Below are 18,133 nucleotides of genomic sequence, written 5' to 3' on the forward strand. Positions count from 1 at the left end.
AAAAGCAAGAAAAGTTTAGAAAGGGATATGAAAACAAAGAGGATAATTTTGTTATTACCTTATTAAAAATAACATACATTTTCAAAACTATAAATTTAGTTCACAGTTTCATATGTCTTCATTTTTCCTTTGTTCCTAGTTGTGTTTGCCTATTTTGTGTTAAATGTATAATAAACCTTCAAATAATGTTGTTCTATTACATACAGGTTAAGAACAAGCAAGCCTTAGAGTTGTGGCTTATAAACAATGGGGCACAATTGTACAGTCATGGCTCACTGATGAGAAAAATAATCATAACAAACTACCTTTTGCCAGCGGCAATATTAGTGAATTGCTAGATTTTCTGGATTTCAAAGTGTTATCTTAAATTCTTCCTCTCATTTCCTTGGGTTAAGTCTGAAAAATGTCACATGTTTTTTGAAGTGTTTGGCATATCTACTACATGTCCTATCTGATGCCACTTGAAAATATTTATCAGTAAAATAAAACTCTAAGATTCTACTATTTTTTTTTCAGAATGGGCCATATGCCACATAGGCATATAGAACTCCCAATGAGAAACTCCCTCCCCAATACAGATTGGCACTTGCTCTATATAGTTCACATGGTCTTAAAGAATTGCCCAGGACACAGAGATTAAGTAAATTGAATAGAATCACACAACGAGGGTGCGTCAGAAGCAAGACTTGAAAGGCTCAACTCTCTTACTGCACTTAATATAGTGCTGTTCTTTCAACAACCAAGTACCTGAGAATTTGGAATAGAAAGTTATGTAAGGTTTGGCCAGAGACCTAAAGGCTCATATTCACAGATCCTTTATCTTTGTAAAGTTCTTACCAGTATCTGGCTGACAGAATGTATACTGGCTACTAGAGGAAGAGCCTAAGTTAAAATCTTCAGGACCCTGAATGTCCTTAACAATTATAACTTCTTGTGCTCCAATTTCCTCCAGCTTAGGTGGTTCAAGGGTAACGATGTCAGAATCATCACTGATAGCCCCAAAATAGACATTGTCATCAGGTGACTTTTCTCTCTGTGTCTGAGGAAGAATCACAAGTATTGTAAATTAGTATACTTCATACAGTACTACATACATATTAGATACCTAAATACTTATCATCCCCAGGGGAGAGAAATAAAAAACTAATAGACGAGGTGGGGGTAGGATAGATATAGTGAAGAAGACTAGTTCTCACTCCTGCCACAGAAATTTGAGAAACTTTACATGTACCTAACTCATAATTTAGAATACCCACAATAAAATATAAGTGTCAAAATAAAATGTCCTATTCATAATAATCTTTGGGTATAAAATTCAATAAAAATAATAAAAGAAAATTCAATTTATTTCATTTTGTTAAAAAAGTTAGGATATATTCAAAAGACCGAATTTCATTTCATCTTATATTTTAGTTTACATTTCCATTCTGATTTTTTTTTTAATAAGACCCGTGACTTCATTGTTGTAGAGTTTGCCTGGTAAGACATTATTAAGTGAAATGCCTAGGGTCACTCAGCCAGTATATGTTAGGCATGGAACTTGAACCAGGACTTTCTGACTCTAAGGCCAGCTCTTTCATCCACTATACAATGTACCTCTCATTTTATTTATGTGTATAGATCACAAGAACTAAAAAGTTAAATTAGTATTAAACCACTTCAGTCTAATTAAAGAAGCCTAGCTAATTTCAGGAAAATTACATTACAGATAAGAAAAGAGTTCAATTGGGTTTTCTTTAATACATCTGTAGCTTCTGAACTAAAATATCTTCAAGGTTTTAATTCATAATCAAAACAGAAGGCATAGTTGATCTCTATGAATAAAATTAATCAACAGATCTTCAAAATATATAATACAATTTCTTAAACTTCACATGGAAACAAAAAAACACCCTTTAATTTCTGATTCTTATACATCTTTTTCATATAAAACTGTGCATACGCTTTGACCCACTACTAAGTCTATATCCCAAAGAAATTTAAAAAAAAAAAAAGGGAAAAGGACCCATTTGTACAAGGTTATTTGCAGCAGCTCTTCTTGTAGTGCATAAGAATTGATGGAGATGCCCATCAACTGGGGAATAGCTGAAAATGTTATGGCATATGATTATAATGGAATATCATTATGCTGTAAGAACTGAGCAAGATGATTTCAAAGAAATCTGGAACGACTTACGTGAACTGATGCAGACTAAAGTAAGCAGAATCAGGAGAACACTGTATACAATAAAAGCAATACTATACAATGAACAACTGTGAATAACCTAGCTATTCTCAGCAGTACAATGATCAAAGGCAATCCCAAAGGACTCATGATGAAAAATGCTACCCACCTCCAGAAAAAGAAATGATGGAGTCTGAATGAAGACTGGAGCATACTATTTTTCACTCTCTTTCTTTTCTTTTTTGGTTTCAGTTTTCTTTCACAACATGACTTATATGGAAATGGTTTAAATGACTGCACATATACAACCTATATCAGACTGCTTACTGTCTCAGGCAGGAGGGAAAAAAGGGAGGGATTGAATTTGGAACTCAATTTTTTTAAAAAGAATGCTAAAAATTAGGGGGCAGCTAAGTGGCGCAGTGGATAGAGCACTGGTCCTGGATTCAGGAGGACATGAGTTCAAATCCAGCCTCAGACCCTTGACACTTACTAGCTGTGTGACCCGGGGCAAGTCACTTAACCCCATTGCCTAGCCAAAAAAAAAAAAAATGCTAAAAATTATTTTAACGTGTAATTGGGGAAAAAATTAAGTATGAAGAAAAAGAAAAAGAAATCTTGTTCAGCATTTAAACACAAAGGAAATGGGAATCATTGAAAATTACCTCAAGAACTGAGCTGGCTTCTTCCAAAGCTAGATAAGTAGTTTCTCCCATTAACACTGTACCACCTTCACTATTTCCTGATACAGAACAAAGATAAATTACGTTATTCCTTTATTTTAAAATGTCTTGGTCAGTTTCCTGTAAGTTACCACGCAAATTATGCCAGTAAAGGCACAGTTCTAATATAGACCAATTTCAAATATGGACCACATAACACAAAATGAAATATCTTTGAAAGAAAAGATGCATTTACAGAGTAATTATTCAAAGTATCATAATTTTTAAATGTTTATGTTTTAATGTTTTAAATATTTATTAAACATTAAAATGTTTTAAACATTTATTTCAATTCAAATAAAATGTTAGAGTGACAAGATTATTGAATTTTAAATTTACCTCTTCTGGACCTCAGTTTCTTCATCTGTAAATGAGGAACTTATCATAAAGACCTCTTGTGAAAATATTATTGCCGGTTTTCAGATGAAGAAATTAAAGCTATCTATAGTCATATAACAATACTCTAAATCACTATTGCTTAGAGAACTGCAAATCAAAACAACTCAGGTTCCACCTCACACCTATCAGACTGGCTAATATGACAGAAAAGGAAAACGATAAATGCTGAAGAATATGTGGGAAAATTGGAATACTAATGCATTGTTGGTGGAGTTGTGAAATGATCCAACCATTTTGGAGAGCAATTTGATACTATGCCCAAAGAGCTATAAAAATGCGCATACTCTTTGACCCACCAATACCACTTCTACTCTGTATCCCAAAGAGATCATACAAATGAGAAAAGGACCTACATGTACAAAAACATTTTATAGCAGCTCTTTTTGTGGCGGCTAAGAATTGGAAATTGAGGGGATGCCTATCAGTTGGGGAATGGCTGAACAAATTGTGGTATATGAATGTAATGGAATACTACTGTGTTATAAGAAATGATGAGCGGGCAGACTTCAGAAAAACCTGGAAAGACTTGTATGGACTAATGCAGAGTGAAGTGAGCAGAACCAGGAGAACGTTTTACACAATAACAGCAATATTGTGCAATGACTAACTTTGACAGACTTAGCTCTTCTCAGCAATGCAAGCATCCAAGACAACTCCTAAAGACTCATGATGGAAAATGCTATCCACATCCAGAAAAAGACTATGGAGTCTGAATGCAGAATGAAGCACACTATTTGCTTTCTTTTTTTTGTTTGTTTGTTTCTTCTTTCTCATGTTTCTTCCCATTAGCTTTAATTCATCTTTACAAAACAACTAATGTGAAAGTATGTTTAATATGAATGTATATGTACAGTCTATATCAAATAGTATGCCATCTTGGGGAGGGCAGAGGGGAGGGAGGGGAAGAAAATTTAGAATTCAAAATCATATGGAATTGAATGTTGAAAACTAAAAATTAATTAATTTAAAAAAAAGAAAATATTACTGCTGTATACTTTTCTGCCCTTGACTCTGGCATAGTTAGGGAAAGGACTAAAATGTGCTATTTCTTGTTTTTGTTTTAAAATCCCATTGTTCTTTTTGGAACATTCTTCCCCCTCCAAACATTCCCCTATTAGAATAACAATCTTAACCTGAATAAGCCATTAGATTTAAAGATAAATAAGGGTACCACACAATTTACTGCTAAATCGCTGTTTAGAAACAAGCTGGAATATATATACTTTATACTGGTAGAGAAAAATAAACTTTAATTTTTTTTAATTACCATTGCTTTGATTTTTTTTCTTCTTCCTCTTTTGCTTTAGAAAATAATGTTTTGTATGGGATGGCCCTTTATGAGCAGGTAAGAAGAGGAATACAGGTAAAAATTAAAATGACACAAAACCAAAAGACAATTTAAAATATTTTCAAAAATTACCACTGTAGCCGTTTCACTCTGTAAACATGACAAATTAATATTTCAGATTATTTTCATGAGTAATGCTCACATTTAAAAAGTATACAACTTCAATACAAAACAAACCTTAAATAAGTCATATTTTCCTACTTTCCATAAGTCTACTGGAGAACAGCAAATAGCCAAAAAAAAAAAAAAAAGCTGGGAAAGAGTTCATTGAATACAACTCTTTTGATTAATGTTATATATCACTAGCTTCTAAATCATTAGTGGCAAATGGCTTCAACGGTTAAAACAAAATTGTATTTGTTTTACATGTAATATGATATGTTGAGACATCTAAAGGTGCCAGAAGGTCCCAACAATACAATATCCAAACCACTACCTCCCACCCCTTGTTGATAGATTCTGTATCTGTATCCGCAGTGATCTACGTTCTGAAGTCACAGGATTAGTGTCTTAATATATGTCAAAGAGATACCAGTTATCACAGAAGAGGACTTAAATGTATTTGCTTTAGTTTTCTTTAGCAATTTTTTTCCATGTATCTTACCTTCTTGATCTAAAGGCTGTTCCTGATGTTCCTCTTGCACTAAAGCTGTGTATTCTTCTGATGCAAACTCAGGACTTTCACTTGTTATACCATTTTCAGAATTCACTGTTTCTATATCAGACCCCTAGAAAAAGTGACAATAATGAAATGTTAACAGTTCCTTATCACTTTAAAACTGGATTTAATTGCTTTGCAACTCAACCTTCCTTTTTCAAAAGCTTTCATTCTAATGGGAGAAGGCAAGGAGATATGTAAGTATGTTCAAAATGAATTAAAGAAAATAAATGTAAGTAAATAATAAGTAGTTCAATACAAGAAAGTTTAGGAGAGAAACCACTAGACAGGGAGTGGGGGAAAGCACTGCATGTAGAAAAGGCTCTGTCTAGACAGTGGTGCTTGAGATGAGTATTGAACAAATGAGAGAATCTATGAGGGGGAGGTGACAGAAGAGGGCATTCCAAGGACACTGCAAAAAGCACAGAGATGAAAGATGGAGTGTCATATTTGAGGAAGACAGTATAGGAGGAGGAGAGTCCAGTGAGACTGGAAATAGAGTTTGGGGCCAACTTGTGTAGGGTTTTAAAAGGTAAACAAGGGAACTTATATTTGATTCTAGAGCTGAGGTTCTCAGCCTTTTTTTGTGTTACAGACCCCTTGACAGTCTGATAAACCCTATGGACTCCCTCTCAGAATAATGTTTTTAAATACATAAATTTTATGTACAAATTTAAATACACAGGATTACAAAGGAAACCAATTACACTGAAATAGTTATCAAAATAATAAAAAAAAAGTTCATAGCCCTCAGGTTAAGAACCCCTGTCCTAGAAGCAACTGGGAGCCACCGGAGATAACCGAGTAGGGAAATCTCAAGATTAGATCTTTGGCAGCAATATGTAGGATAGACTGAAGTAAAGAGAGATTTAAATGAGGGAGACCAACTAAGAGGCTATTGCAATAATTTAGGTGGAACACAATGAGGGTATGAACTGAAGTAGTGGCACTGTGAGCAGAAAGAAGGGATTCCAGGCAAAAGATATGGAAAAAGAAACAAGATTTGATAATGTGAGGTAAAGGATGATGAGGATTTGAGGATAAGGCCATGGATAGAAACCTGGTAGCCTAGAAGAATGATAGCACATTCAATAGAGAAGTTTTAGAAGAGTGAGTCTGTTAGGGGAAAAAAGTTCTTTGGATCAATGCAATAATTAAACATAACTCTAGAAGAATGATGATAAAGCATGCTATTCACCTCCTGACAGAAAGGTTATGGACACTAAAATACATTTTCCAGCACAGCCAATGTGTGGATTTGCTTTGTTTGACTATGCTTATTTGCCTCAATGAAGATGGGTTTGTCTTGTTTTAACTGGGTGGGAGGGGAAGGAGAGGAGTAAATTAAAAATGAATGCAAAAGAAAAAAAGGACCCTGAAGCACTTTTTAAAACACAAAATAAAAAAAGACTTTAGAAGGAGACTGACAAGCAAGATAGCATTAAAACTAACATTTAACTAAAATTTAACATGTCAAATTTATATTTTTAAAACAAGCTATAATAGAAATCTGTCAGCATAACATGTAGTAATGAAGTAGAGTGAAGTGGAAAAAAAAGGGAAAGGTTAACAGTGAATCAAGTAGAAAGAAAAACATTAAAAGGTGGACATTGGAAAGCAAAATTATCCTTGCCAAAGTCCAGAGGCCGAAGTGTCTCTAAGGTATGTGGCTGGTGAGGGTTGAGGTTCCCTTGGAAAGTCTCAACAAGTTACTTACCATGGTGTAGCCAAATCAGATGGAGGGAAAAAAACCTCACATACTAGGCCATATAACCTTAATTCTGGATATAGAAGTTTTAATAAAACCAAACAAACCCATAACTATCATCAATGGACCAATTCTTTTAACTATAATATTTAAGATTTAAAAACCTACCTCATGATTGATGACAGTCCAACCACAGGATGAATCACTATCACTGGAGTTTTCAGACATTTTTCAGGTATCTATTTGTAAGAAGCAGCAAAAAACATTGTTGAATATTCCAGCTCCCACTATGTGCTAACACATAGTTGTCTTCAAAAGAACTTACCTTTGTAACAAAGCATATAGGTAAATACTAAGTGTTGTAGCCAAAAAGCACAAAATAAATACAGAGGATGGGGTAATCACAGTGGACTGCAATACTCTAGGAAGTCTTCCTGAGAGAGGCTAGACATGTGCTAAGCCCCAAAGGATAAACAGACATTGGAAAGCAACCTGGTGTCATATAAAAATCATTTCCCTAAGCCACTTTGAGATTTGAGAGCCAGCTCTACCACTTTTAAGATACTTATAACATATGGCAATCCACTTTACCTTTCAGTTTCAGTTTCCACATCTATAAAATGGGCATTATAACACACAACCTCACTCATAAAGTCATGGGAAAATAGAATTCAAAATTTAGTTTAGCCATCTTATTTTACAAATGAGGAGCTGGAGTCCTTGGAGCTTAGTTAAATGACTTGCCCAAGGTCACACATATATAGCAAAGAATAATGTCAGAATTTGAACAAAGGTTCTTTCACTATGAATTCAGCACTCTTTCCATTACACAACTCTAAGTGAAGTTCTTTGTAAAATGTATTCAATAATAATGATGATTATTAGCTGGTAGATGGTATACTTAATAGACTATGAGATGAGAAATCAAGTTAAAGTGGACAATTCTTGTTAGGAAATTATGAGAGAAAGTTTGGACAGTTATTAAAGATTAAAACTGCACTAAGATTTTTGAAATATCATGCATATTCAGATCAGATTGTAGGTGCCTTAATGTTACTCTGAAAAAAATTTGTACTTGATATTTTAGGCAATCCAATCCAAGAAATATTAATTGCTACAAACAAGGCATTATGCCTTGTCAGTTGGTCCATTGTTATACTAACACTATCTTTCTAATTCTTTTCCTTTTCTCTACTTGCATGGTCTCTACCTTATTTTCAGTCTATATCACTTTCCACATGAATATAAGAAGTTATAACTTCCTGCTTCCAGTTTCTCCCCACTCTAATTCTTCCTACACATAAATGCCACTTGATAACTCTTAAAACACAAGTCTGAATATCCCACCTCCAAGCTTAAGACACATTAGTGATTCCCTATTGTTTCTAGGATAAAATACAAACTCTTCTGTTTTGTATTTAAATCCTTTAAGTCTACCCCCCCATGAGAGGTGGAGTAAGGAATGGTGGAAGCTTTTCCCCTATTCTGAGATCTCCCAGAGGCTGCCATATTATATCTACCCATGATGTGAGTGTGATTTTATTAAAGAGCTTCCATAATAATGAAAATAGTTTCAACCCTTCTATAGGTTCCATGAGTCAGAGTAAACAACTATTTGAGAATATGGATCAGCATTATTTCACCTTGCTGTGGGGCTACAGCCAATTTACGTTTGGGATTTTTGATGCAGCTTTGATTTCTCACATTTGTCTGAGATACAATCTGAGGACTGCAAGGCCTAGAAGAGGAACAGAGAATACCTGCTCCCACTAAGGTGTGCAGAGGCAGGCCTGAAGGCAACCCAACTTTAGACAGGATTATTTAGCAGCTGGTCAATGAAATTGATGCACCTGCAATACCAAACCTAGGATTGGATTAAGGGTAGTAGGGTATTCTTTGTATAATTCTGGGGGCCTACACTAGGGGCGCTAATAGCCTGGATGTGATCATTACACTGCTCCTTAATTAGTGTGAAAACACCAGTGCCCCACCATCAGACAAAGAAAAAATACAACCCTTCCCATCATACAAGTCACAAAGGAACAAGTGGATATAAATTCAGTATTAGAATGTCTCATGTGTAAAGATGACTATGGGCTGCGTAAGAACATCTGGCAGTTACCCAGTAGTCACTTATTCTGTAACTGACTGAAAGACACATGGTCAGTGCTTGGTTGGAATAGCATGACACTGGTCCAGTGTGTCAAAAAAGCTTAAGTGGAAGTAACACAGTCACAAATCCCTGGGACTGACAAGAATTAACTTTTCTTTCAGTTCTTCTTCCTCCTCCTCCTTCAGTTAGCCAAGTAATGAAAACTCAAAAAACAACTCATGAACCTCACCTCCAGCCAGTCCAACCATCCCCAACCTTCTTCTTCTTCCTCTACTCTGTCTACTGATCTTCTGCTTCCTGGTCAGAAGAAGTTGCTACTCTTCCCCCATCCCAAACTGAAACCAGGAAATAGAGGGAGGGGGGAGGGTTGGAAGAAAACCCCAAAACCCCAGCATCTTTTTTTTTTTTAAACAAGCTTTGGAAGTACCAAAACTGGTGACTGCAAATGAAGTCCAAGATGACTCCTGAGGTCTTGAACATGTGTTGTTGAGATAATGGTTGTCTTTATAAGGAAGTCAGGAAATACATAATAAATTTGAACTGGAGGAAAGTATGGTGGGTTGGGGATAAGCTCCAATTGAAGGTGACACATGAGACTGGCATGGTAAAGTAGAAAAAGTGTTGGACCATATACCAAAATAAAGTCAAAATGGGTTCATGATTTAGATATAAAGGTTGGATACTATAAGCAAACTGGGAGAGCAAGGAACAGTTTACCTGTCAGATTTATGGAGAACAGAAGAATTCATGACCAAACAGGAGATAGAGAACATTACAAAACGCAAAATGGATAATTTTGATTACATTAAATTGAAAAGTTTTTGCACAAACAAAGCCAATGCAACCTAGATTAGGAGGGAAGTAGAGTAGAAAACTAGGAAAGAATTTTTATAACCAGTGTCTCTGATAAGGGCCTCATTTCTAAAATATATAGAGAATTAAGTCAAATTTATAAGAATACAAGTCATTCCCCAACTGATAAATGGTCAAAAGATATGAACAGGCAGTTCTCGGATGAAGAAATTAAAGCTATCTATAGTCATATGAAAAAATGCTCTAAATCACTATTGATAAGAGAAACGCAAATCAGAACAACTCTGAGGTACATCACACCTATCAGACTGGCCAACATGACAAAACAGGAAAATGATAAATGTTGGAGAAACTGTGGGAAAATTGGAACACTAATGCATTGTTGGCGGAGTTGCAAAATGATCCAACCATTCTGGAGAGCAATTTGGAACTATGCCCAAAGGGCTATAAAAATGTGCATACCCTTTGACCCAGCAATAGCACTTCTGGGCTGTATCCCAAAGAGATCATAATAATGGGAAAAAGACCCACATGTACAAAAACATTTATAGCAGCTCTTTTTGTGGTGGCCAAGAATTAGAAATCGAGGGGATGCCCATCAATTGGGGAATGGCTGAACAAGTTGTGGTATATGAATAAAACCTGGAAAGACTTGTATGGACTGATGCTGAGTCAAGTGAACAGAACCAGGAGAATGTTTTACACAGTAACAGCCACGCTGTGCAATGACTAACGTTGATAGACTTAGCTCTTCTTAGCAATGCAAGGATCTATGACATCTCCAAAGGTCTCATGATGGAAAATGTTATCCACATCCAAAGAAAGAACTATGGAGTTTGAATGCAGATCGAAGCATAGTATTTGCTCTTTTTTTTCTTGTTTTGTTTTGTTTCCTCTTTCTGGTGGTTCCTCCTATTGGTTCTAATTCTTCATTACAACATCACTAATGTGAAAATATGTTTAGTAGGAATGTATATGTATAACCTATATCCGGTTACACTCTGTCTTGGGGAGGAAGGGGGGGGATGAAGGGAAGAAAAATTTAAAACTCAAAAAGCTTATGGAAGTGATTGTTGGTAAATCAAAATAAATTAATAAAAAAAAGGAAAAAACAAAAAAGAAAAAAAAAGTGTTGGACTTCTGTTCAAAGAAACTCTGAAACTTATTACCTGTGACCTTGAGCAAATAGCTTAACCTCTGGATCCATTCTACCCAAAAGACAGGGATGGCAATGGAGAATTTGTTAGATGCTTTAAAGTAGAGCTTCGGGGAAGCTAGAACGTGTTCAACAATCAATTCTCTTAAAAGTCAAGGGGCATAAAGAACAAAGAGGAGGATCTGAGCCCTAATAATAGTGATATTCCTTTACATACGTTTTCCTTTCCATCAAATCACAAATTTCTATAGCTCACTGGACATCATAGTAACACAAATATTCATAATTGTCAAATATAATAAATTCAAAGCTTCCACTACTTTCTTTAAATTTTATTATTTATTTTTAACATTCTTTTCTTTTTAAATTTTGAGTTCCAAATTCTCTCCCTCCCCCCCACTCCCTCCTCCACTCACTGAGAAGGCAAGCTTTCAATACTCTTCCATGATCTCATGATCCTCTCTTAATCTTCATCCTGCAGATGCTCTCTGCTGCATTTAACACTGTTGACAACCCTCTCTCCTCTCTGGGTTTGGTGACACTCCTCTCTTGGTTCTCCTACGTGTCTGATAACTACTTGCCTATCTGTGCTGGCTCATCAACCATATCATACTCCCTAAATGTGGCTGTATTCCAAGGCTCTGTCCTGGGCCCTCTTCTTTCTCTAAACTCTCCCACTCACTTAGTGACCTTATCAGCTTCCAGGAATTTAAATATCATCTCCATGTAGATGGCCTCCACATTTATAAGGCCAGCCTTAGTCTCTCTTCAATTCCAATCCTGTTCACCATCTATCTGCCTATTGGACATTTCAAATTGATGTCCTACAGGCTTCTCAAATGCTACATATCAAAAAATAGAATTCATCATCTTTCCCCAAAAAATCACCCCTATTCTAAACTTCCCTCTTACTGTGAAGCACAACCATCATTCTTCCGGACACCAATTAGTCGTCACTACTTTGCTGTCATTCTCAACTCCTCTTTCTCACTTCTCATATAATCCAATTACTTGTCAAATCTTACTTCTCTCACCACAGCTCTCATATCTATTCCCTCTGCACATAGCCATCACCCTAGTTCATGTCTTCATCATATCACCTCTCCTAGACTATTGAAACAGCCTAATTAATCTCCCTGTAACAGATTTCTCCATATTCCACACAAATGTTAAAATGATTTCCCGAAAGTACAGTTCAATCATGTCACTTTCTTCAATAAATTCAAATGGCTACCTATTATTACATTTAAGATCAAACAGAAACTCTTCCATTTTACTTTTAAAGTCCTTAAAAACCAACCTCATTATACATTACTCTCATTCACCCACTCTATGGTCCAGCCAAACTGGTCTTCTTTGTTTCTCACACTCAACACCCCCACCTCCATCTTTACTGTAACTATTCCCCATATCTTCAATGTTCTCCCTCATCAACTCTGTACCTCTTGCAATCCATCGTTTCCATCTAAACTCTGCTCAGTTACCAACTTCTACACGAAGCTCTCCTGATCAGTCTTATACTAGTACTCTACAACCGAATGGCATCACCAGCTGCTAAATGGCATCTCATAATGGATAAACCAAACCACCAACGTCTCAAATGCACCATGTCAAGAACAGAACTCATTATCTTTTCCCCCAAAACCCTCCCCTCTTCTCCACTTCCCCATTAATGTTCAGATGACCCAGGTTAACAAGTTCATTGTCATCCTTGACTCTCTCATCGAACCACATACATCCGATCTGTTGCCAAGCTGTCATTTCTACCTTCAAATCTTTAATAAACATCCATCTACTCACAAAGCCATCATCTCAGTGCAGGCTCTGATCACTTTATCCATTTTTCTCAGTCTCCCTGCCTTTTCTCTTCCCACTGCAATCTATACTACACTTATCTACGAAAGTGATTTCCTAAAGCATAGGTATGACCATGTCATCCTCCTCCTCAATAAATTCCAATGGCTCCACTTTATCTCCAGGATCAAACACAAAATCTTTTGTTTGGCTTTGAAGGCCCTTCACAACGAGTCTCCTTAAATTTTACTCCTCTCTACATATTTTATAATGAGCCAGCCACACTGACCTTTTTTTCACTGGCTGGCCGGCATGCCTGTAATGCTCTTCCTATTCGCCTCTACCTCCTGCCCTCCCTGGCTTCCTTCAAAACTCAGATCAACTTCTTTACAACATGACTAATATGAAAATATGTTTAATAAGAATGTATATGTGGAGTCTGTATCAGACTGCATGCCATCTTGGGGAAGGAAGAGGGGGGAGAAGCAGAGAAAATTTAAAACTCAAAAGCTTATGGAAGTGAATGTTGAAAACTACAAATAAAGAATTAAGTTTTAAAAAAAGAAAAAAATTCAGATCAAATCCCATCTTCTACAAAAGGCCTTTCCCAGTAACTCCTACTGCTGATATCTTACCTTTGTGATTATCGCCCATTTACACTGTCTACAACTTACATGTAACATAGTAGTTTATGTGTTATTGCTCCCATTAGAATGTGACCTTCTTGAGTTAAAGGACAGCATTTTTATCATTCTTTGTATACTGAGCACTTTAACACAATGCCTGGCTTAATCAATGCTTTGTTGATGATAACATTCATTTTGTATGTAAATGTACATGTAGTTTCCCCAGCTAGAATGTAAACTTCTTGACAGCAAAGACCATTTCATATTTTGTCTTTGTATACCCAGGACCTGGCACATGGTAAACATTTAACAAATATTTATTTATTGATTAGCTCCTTCAGCCTTATAAAAGGTGGGGGATGGATGGCCTCTGAGAGCCCTTGCAACTACGATATTTTAATAAAGTAAAATCTCAGTATTAGACATATAGATTAGGGAACTCAAGTCTTCTTCACTACTCTTCTAACCTCTACAATCAGCATATACATATTTAAAAGGTTGACTTCAGGAAGCATTTTTTTTAACCTCAGACAAAATGGTATACAAAATGTATAAATTTCAAACCACTGAAGAGAGAAATGCCATGTCATAGAAATAGTATACCACACAAGTAGTTCTGGATACAAGAAAGTCATATAAAAATATACCTAGACAATACAAGAAAAAAAGTTATTTATGTAGCCCTTTAATGTTTATACTTTAAATATAAATCTCAAGACATTCCTTATAGTCACTATTTTCAATGAGAAGAATATTTAAAAGGCAATTTAAAAGACCATGAGTTTAGAGCTGGATGGAACCTCAGAGATAACACTGAGTTTACACCCACCCTGCCAGCTCATTTAACAGAAGAGAAAGGTGAAGCCCTGATGGGTTAAGTGACTTTTTGGGAGCAGATCTTCAGCCATTTTTCACTCTCTTGCCCCCAGTCCAGAGCTTTGGAGAATATGGCACACAGTAAGCACTTAATAAAAGCACTAACAACTGAAGGACGGAGAATCAGAGAAGGCTTTGAATGATGCCTTAATTTATATCTCAAAATGGAGACTCTAGGCAGGAATTTTGAACTCTTTTTTTAATTCCTTACAATACTGTAGCTGAAGTGTCATTATCATAGGGCCTTTGCTAATTTGCTGGACTTTGGGGCCACATGACCAATAAACGAAAGGATTAGAAACTTTTTCCAATGCTCAGGACCTCTGAAACCTCTCCAAAATAAAAAAATGCACAAGAGAAAACAATTTCAGTTGTCTCCATGGTCTAAAGTGCCAAGAACTGATGACTAACAGCAGAGGCTAATCCCTATTCTCTAATACTCCCAATGAGCACAACCTGCTCCACCAACACAACACAACACAAGGTTGTGCCAAAAGGCAGGAGCTTGCTCTAGATGGCTGCAGCATGGCAGTGCTCTGTGTTGCAACAATACTCAGCCAGATAATTGAACAACAGAAAGGACTGGGGTAGAATGCTACCATATACGTGGATCTACTAGGCCTGAAACAAAGTGGAATGGCATCCAACTAGAGCCAGTTCTGTCATCCCAGAAGGCACTTGAGGCAGACTGCTTTGAGGTCCAAACCTCAGCTATCAAAGAGGAAAGAATCAGGAAGTAAGCAATAGAAAAATAGAAGGAAAAAAAGGATGAAATTACCAAAGATCTCAGGAAGAAGAAAAAACCTCAGTTAAAGACCCTGGGCAAAAGCTATTAAGCCAATAGTTAACATTATTAACAGAAGTGAAGATGGTTTCCAGATCATCTAAATGAGTCGATAGCTATGAATAAATAGGACAAAGGAAAATAAAATCAACAAATAGAAGAGGTTCAATATGAATGTATATGTAGAGCCTATATCAGATTGTATGCCTTCTTGGGGTGGGGGCAGGAGAGAGATGGGGAGAAAATTTGGAACTCAAAATCTCATGGAAGTGAATGTTGAAAACTAAAAATAAACAAATAAATTTAAAAAAATAAAATCAACAAATAATGAGGCAGATGATCCTGTGGGTTCTCAATAGAGTATGAACCACAGAAGGATGTTCCTGAATGGTTTAGGAGAGAAATAAGAATTGTAAAAGCAGAAATGACTGACTGCACAACAGAAATAATAGTAATAGAAAAATCCATGGTAATAAACCTCAACAAAGAAACAAAAGAATAGATCAGCTCAAGAATGAAAATACACAGAAGTAAAGGGCATTCTGGAAGAAGAAAAGTAAAAAGCAATAAATTAAAAGAAAACATGATCTCTATACAAAGCAAAACATATTAATCTAGAAAACAGGAATGCATAAAGACAATTTAAGATTTATACGTGTCAGAGCAGCTAGGTGGCACAATAAATAGAGTACCAGCCCTAGAGTTAGGAGGACCTGAGTTCAAATTTGGCCTCAGAGACTTACTAGCTGTGTAAACCTGGGCAAGTCACTTAACACCAACTGATTCAAAAAGAAAAGAAAAAGAAAAAAGATGTCTCCCAAAATAATATGACAAAAGTGAAAAAAAACCTTGAACACCATAAAGTGGTCCATCGGTTGGGATCATTCTCATATCCTGACCAATGTGCCTAAAGCTGGGGGAAAAGAGACTTCTGCTTGAGACACCTACTTGAGAGTAGATGATTCCAACTCTCCTACTTCGGCCAATGAAGGGATGTGTGTATGGGTAGGGGGAACTAATGAAAGTGTTGGAAAGGGCAGCCTGGGAGGCTGTATAATTAGAAAGGAGCCAGGTTTTAAGAGCCAGAATTTGAAAGGAGTGGGAAATGTAAAGATTTAAGAGGAAAGGAAGTTTGTTGCCTATAGAGGAGTCATTCTACAGGTAGGATAGCTTTTTGTTAGGACCTGGAGGAAGTGGGGGGGGAGATATTGAGGGAATGGAAATAAAGAATAAAACAGTGGGAGGAGAGGGAATGAGGTCTGGATAATCATTACCTAGGGGGTTTCAGAATCATTGGGATGAGAAGAATATAACCAGGGGAGAGGTTGTTCATCAATAAGTAAAAAATTTAGAGAGGTTTTCAAAGTCAATAGTATTATGATCTGGGGGTTGGAATGGCATGAGGAAAAATCCATTCAGAGTCTTGGGCAGTTCAAGCAAGGGAGGAAGAACTTGGAGCATAAGGAATGGTGATAACTCTCCACCTAAAGGTAAGAAACCAGGCTAGAATTACAAAACGGTGCCTTCTCCTCTCATTTCATTGGCAGGAGACTAGTACAATGGAATGGTGCTTCTCCTCTTCCCGGAGGCTGGAGATCAAGCAGGAAACACATAATGCACAACAGGATGGAAGCCATTAAATATAGCTAAATAAAAAGTTAAATAGAAGGCAGTTTGGAGGAAAGACACTAGAATTTCGGGGGATCAAGAAAGACTTTATGCAAAAGATGATATCTGAGCTACATCTTAAAGAGAGAAATTCTATGAGGTAGAAGGTAAAGAAGGAGAATATCCGGTGCAAAGGCACAGAGGTGGAAGATGAATTATCATGAATGACACATATAGAGAAGGTCAGTGGATCACAAAGCTGCAAGAGATGTAGTGATATCCAATGAGGCTGGAAAAAGAGAATTTGAGGTCAGGTTGTTTAGGGCTTTAAAAATAAATTGAGATTATATTTTATTCTAGAAGCAAAAACAAGCCACTAGAATTGGATAAGTAAAGTTCATATGGTAGATCTGTGATTAAGGAAAACTACTTTGACAGAAGTGTGTAAAATGGACTGGATTGGTCAGATTTGAAGACAGAGAAACCAATAAGGAGGCTATCTTAATCATCTAGGAGAGAGGTAAAAGATGCTATGTGACTAAGAGGTTAGAGGTGAGAGATGTTGTGAAGATGCAGACAGTAATATCTGAAAATTGATTAGTTATGTGGGGTAGGAGGAAGAAGTCCAGGTTAACTGCCTAAACCACAAACCTATCTTCAACAGAAATAGGGAAGTTTGGAAGAGAAAAGTGGTTAGAGGAAAAGATAAACAGTTCAATTTTAAACATTTTGAGTTTAAGATGTCTCAAAAAAACAAAAACACTTAGGGAAAAAACTGAGGCTGGCTATATAGGCCTGGGAGCCATCTGCACAAACATGATGGTTAAATCCACAGGACCTGATGAGGTTTCCAAGAGAACAAAAGAGGACCCAGGCCAAAATCTTGGGAATAGTCACAGTTAGGGAATATGATACAGAAAGTAAGTCAGCAAAAGAAACTGAGAGGGGGCAGTCAGAGAGGTAGGATGTGAACCTGGAGAGAGTCATTTCATGAAGCCCAGAAAGGAAAAAGGAGACTGGTCCTTCTCCCCAAGAGAAGATAGTGGTTAATATGGCAAATGCAGTAGAGAGATTGAGAAAGATTAGGACTATGGAATGACCACCAGATTCGGCAATTAAAATATTATTGGTAAGTTTGGAAAGGGAAGTTTCCAATTGAGTGATTTTATGGATAGCCAGATTGTAAAGAACTGAGAAGTGAGAAGACAGGAATGAGAGTGGACAATTTTTTCAAGAAGTATGGCTGAGAAAGGGAAGAAAAATATAAAATGACAGCTGGAGGGGACAGTAGGGTTTTGGTTTTTTTTTGAGGATGGGGCAGACTTGGGCATGTTTTAAGGCAGTAGGGAAGGAACCAGTTAACA

The 18,133-nt window shown here is 36.5% G+C and overlaps 1 protein-coding gene and 1 pseudogene across 2 annotated transcripts in view; one reads left to right on the forward strand and one right to left on the reverse strand.

The window, feature by feature from the left end:
* The window catches only part of CCPG1 (cell cycle progression 1), a 53,276-nt gene that overhangs the window by 18,563 nt on the left and 16,580 nt on the right, over positions 1-18,133 (reverse strand). For both annotated transcript variants that reach the window (XM_027840887.1, XM_027840888.1), the window contains exons 2-5: positions 7,168-7,238; positions 5,238-5,361; positions 2,830-2,906; positions 838-1,039 (exon numbers count right to left, since the gene is read on the reverse strand). In XM_027840887.1, the coding sequence (XP_027696688.1) occupies positions 838-1,039; positions 2,830-2,906; positions 5,238-5,361; positions 7,168-7,227 (463 nt within the window). In that variant the 5' untranslated portion in view covers positions 7,228-7,238. The remainder of the gene's footprint in view (positions 1-837; positions 1,040-2,829; positions 2,907-5,237; positions 5,362-7,167; positions 7,239-18,133) is intronic.
* Positions 7,392-9,334, forward strand: LOC114027005 (annotated as a pseudogene).

Source organism: Vombatus ursinus, unplaced genomic scaffold (genome assembly GCF_900497805.2).
Source record: "Vombatus ursinus unplaced genomic scaffold, bare-nosed wombat genome assembly UNPS02014848.1, whole genome shotgun sequence".
Classification (NCBI taxonomy): Eukaryota; Metazoa; Chordata; class Mammalia; order Diprotodontia; family Vombatidae; genus Vombatus; species Vombatus ursinus.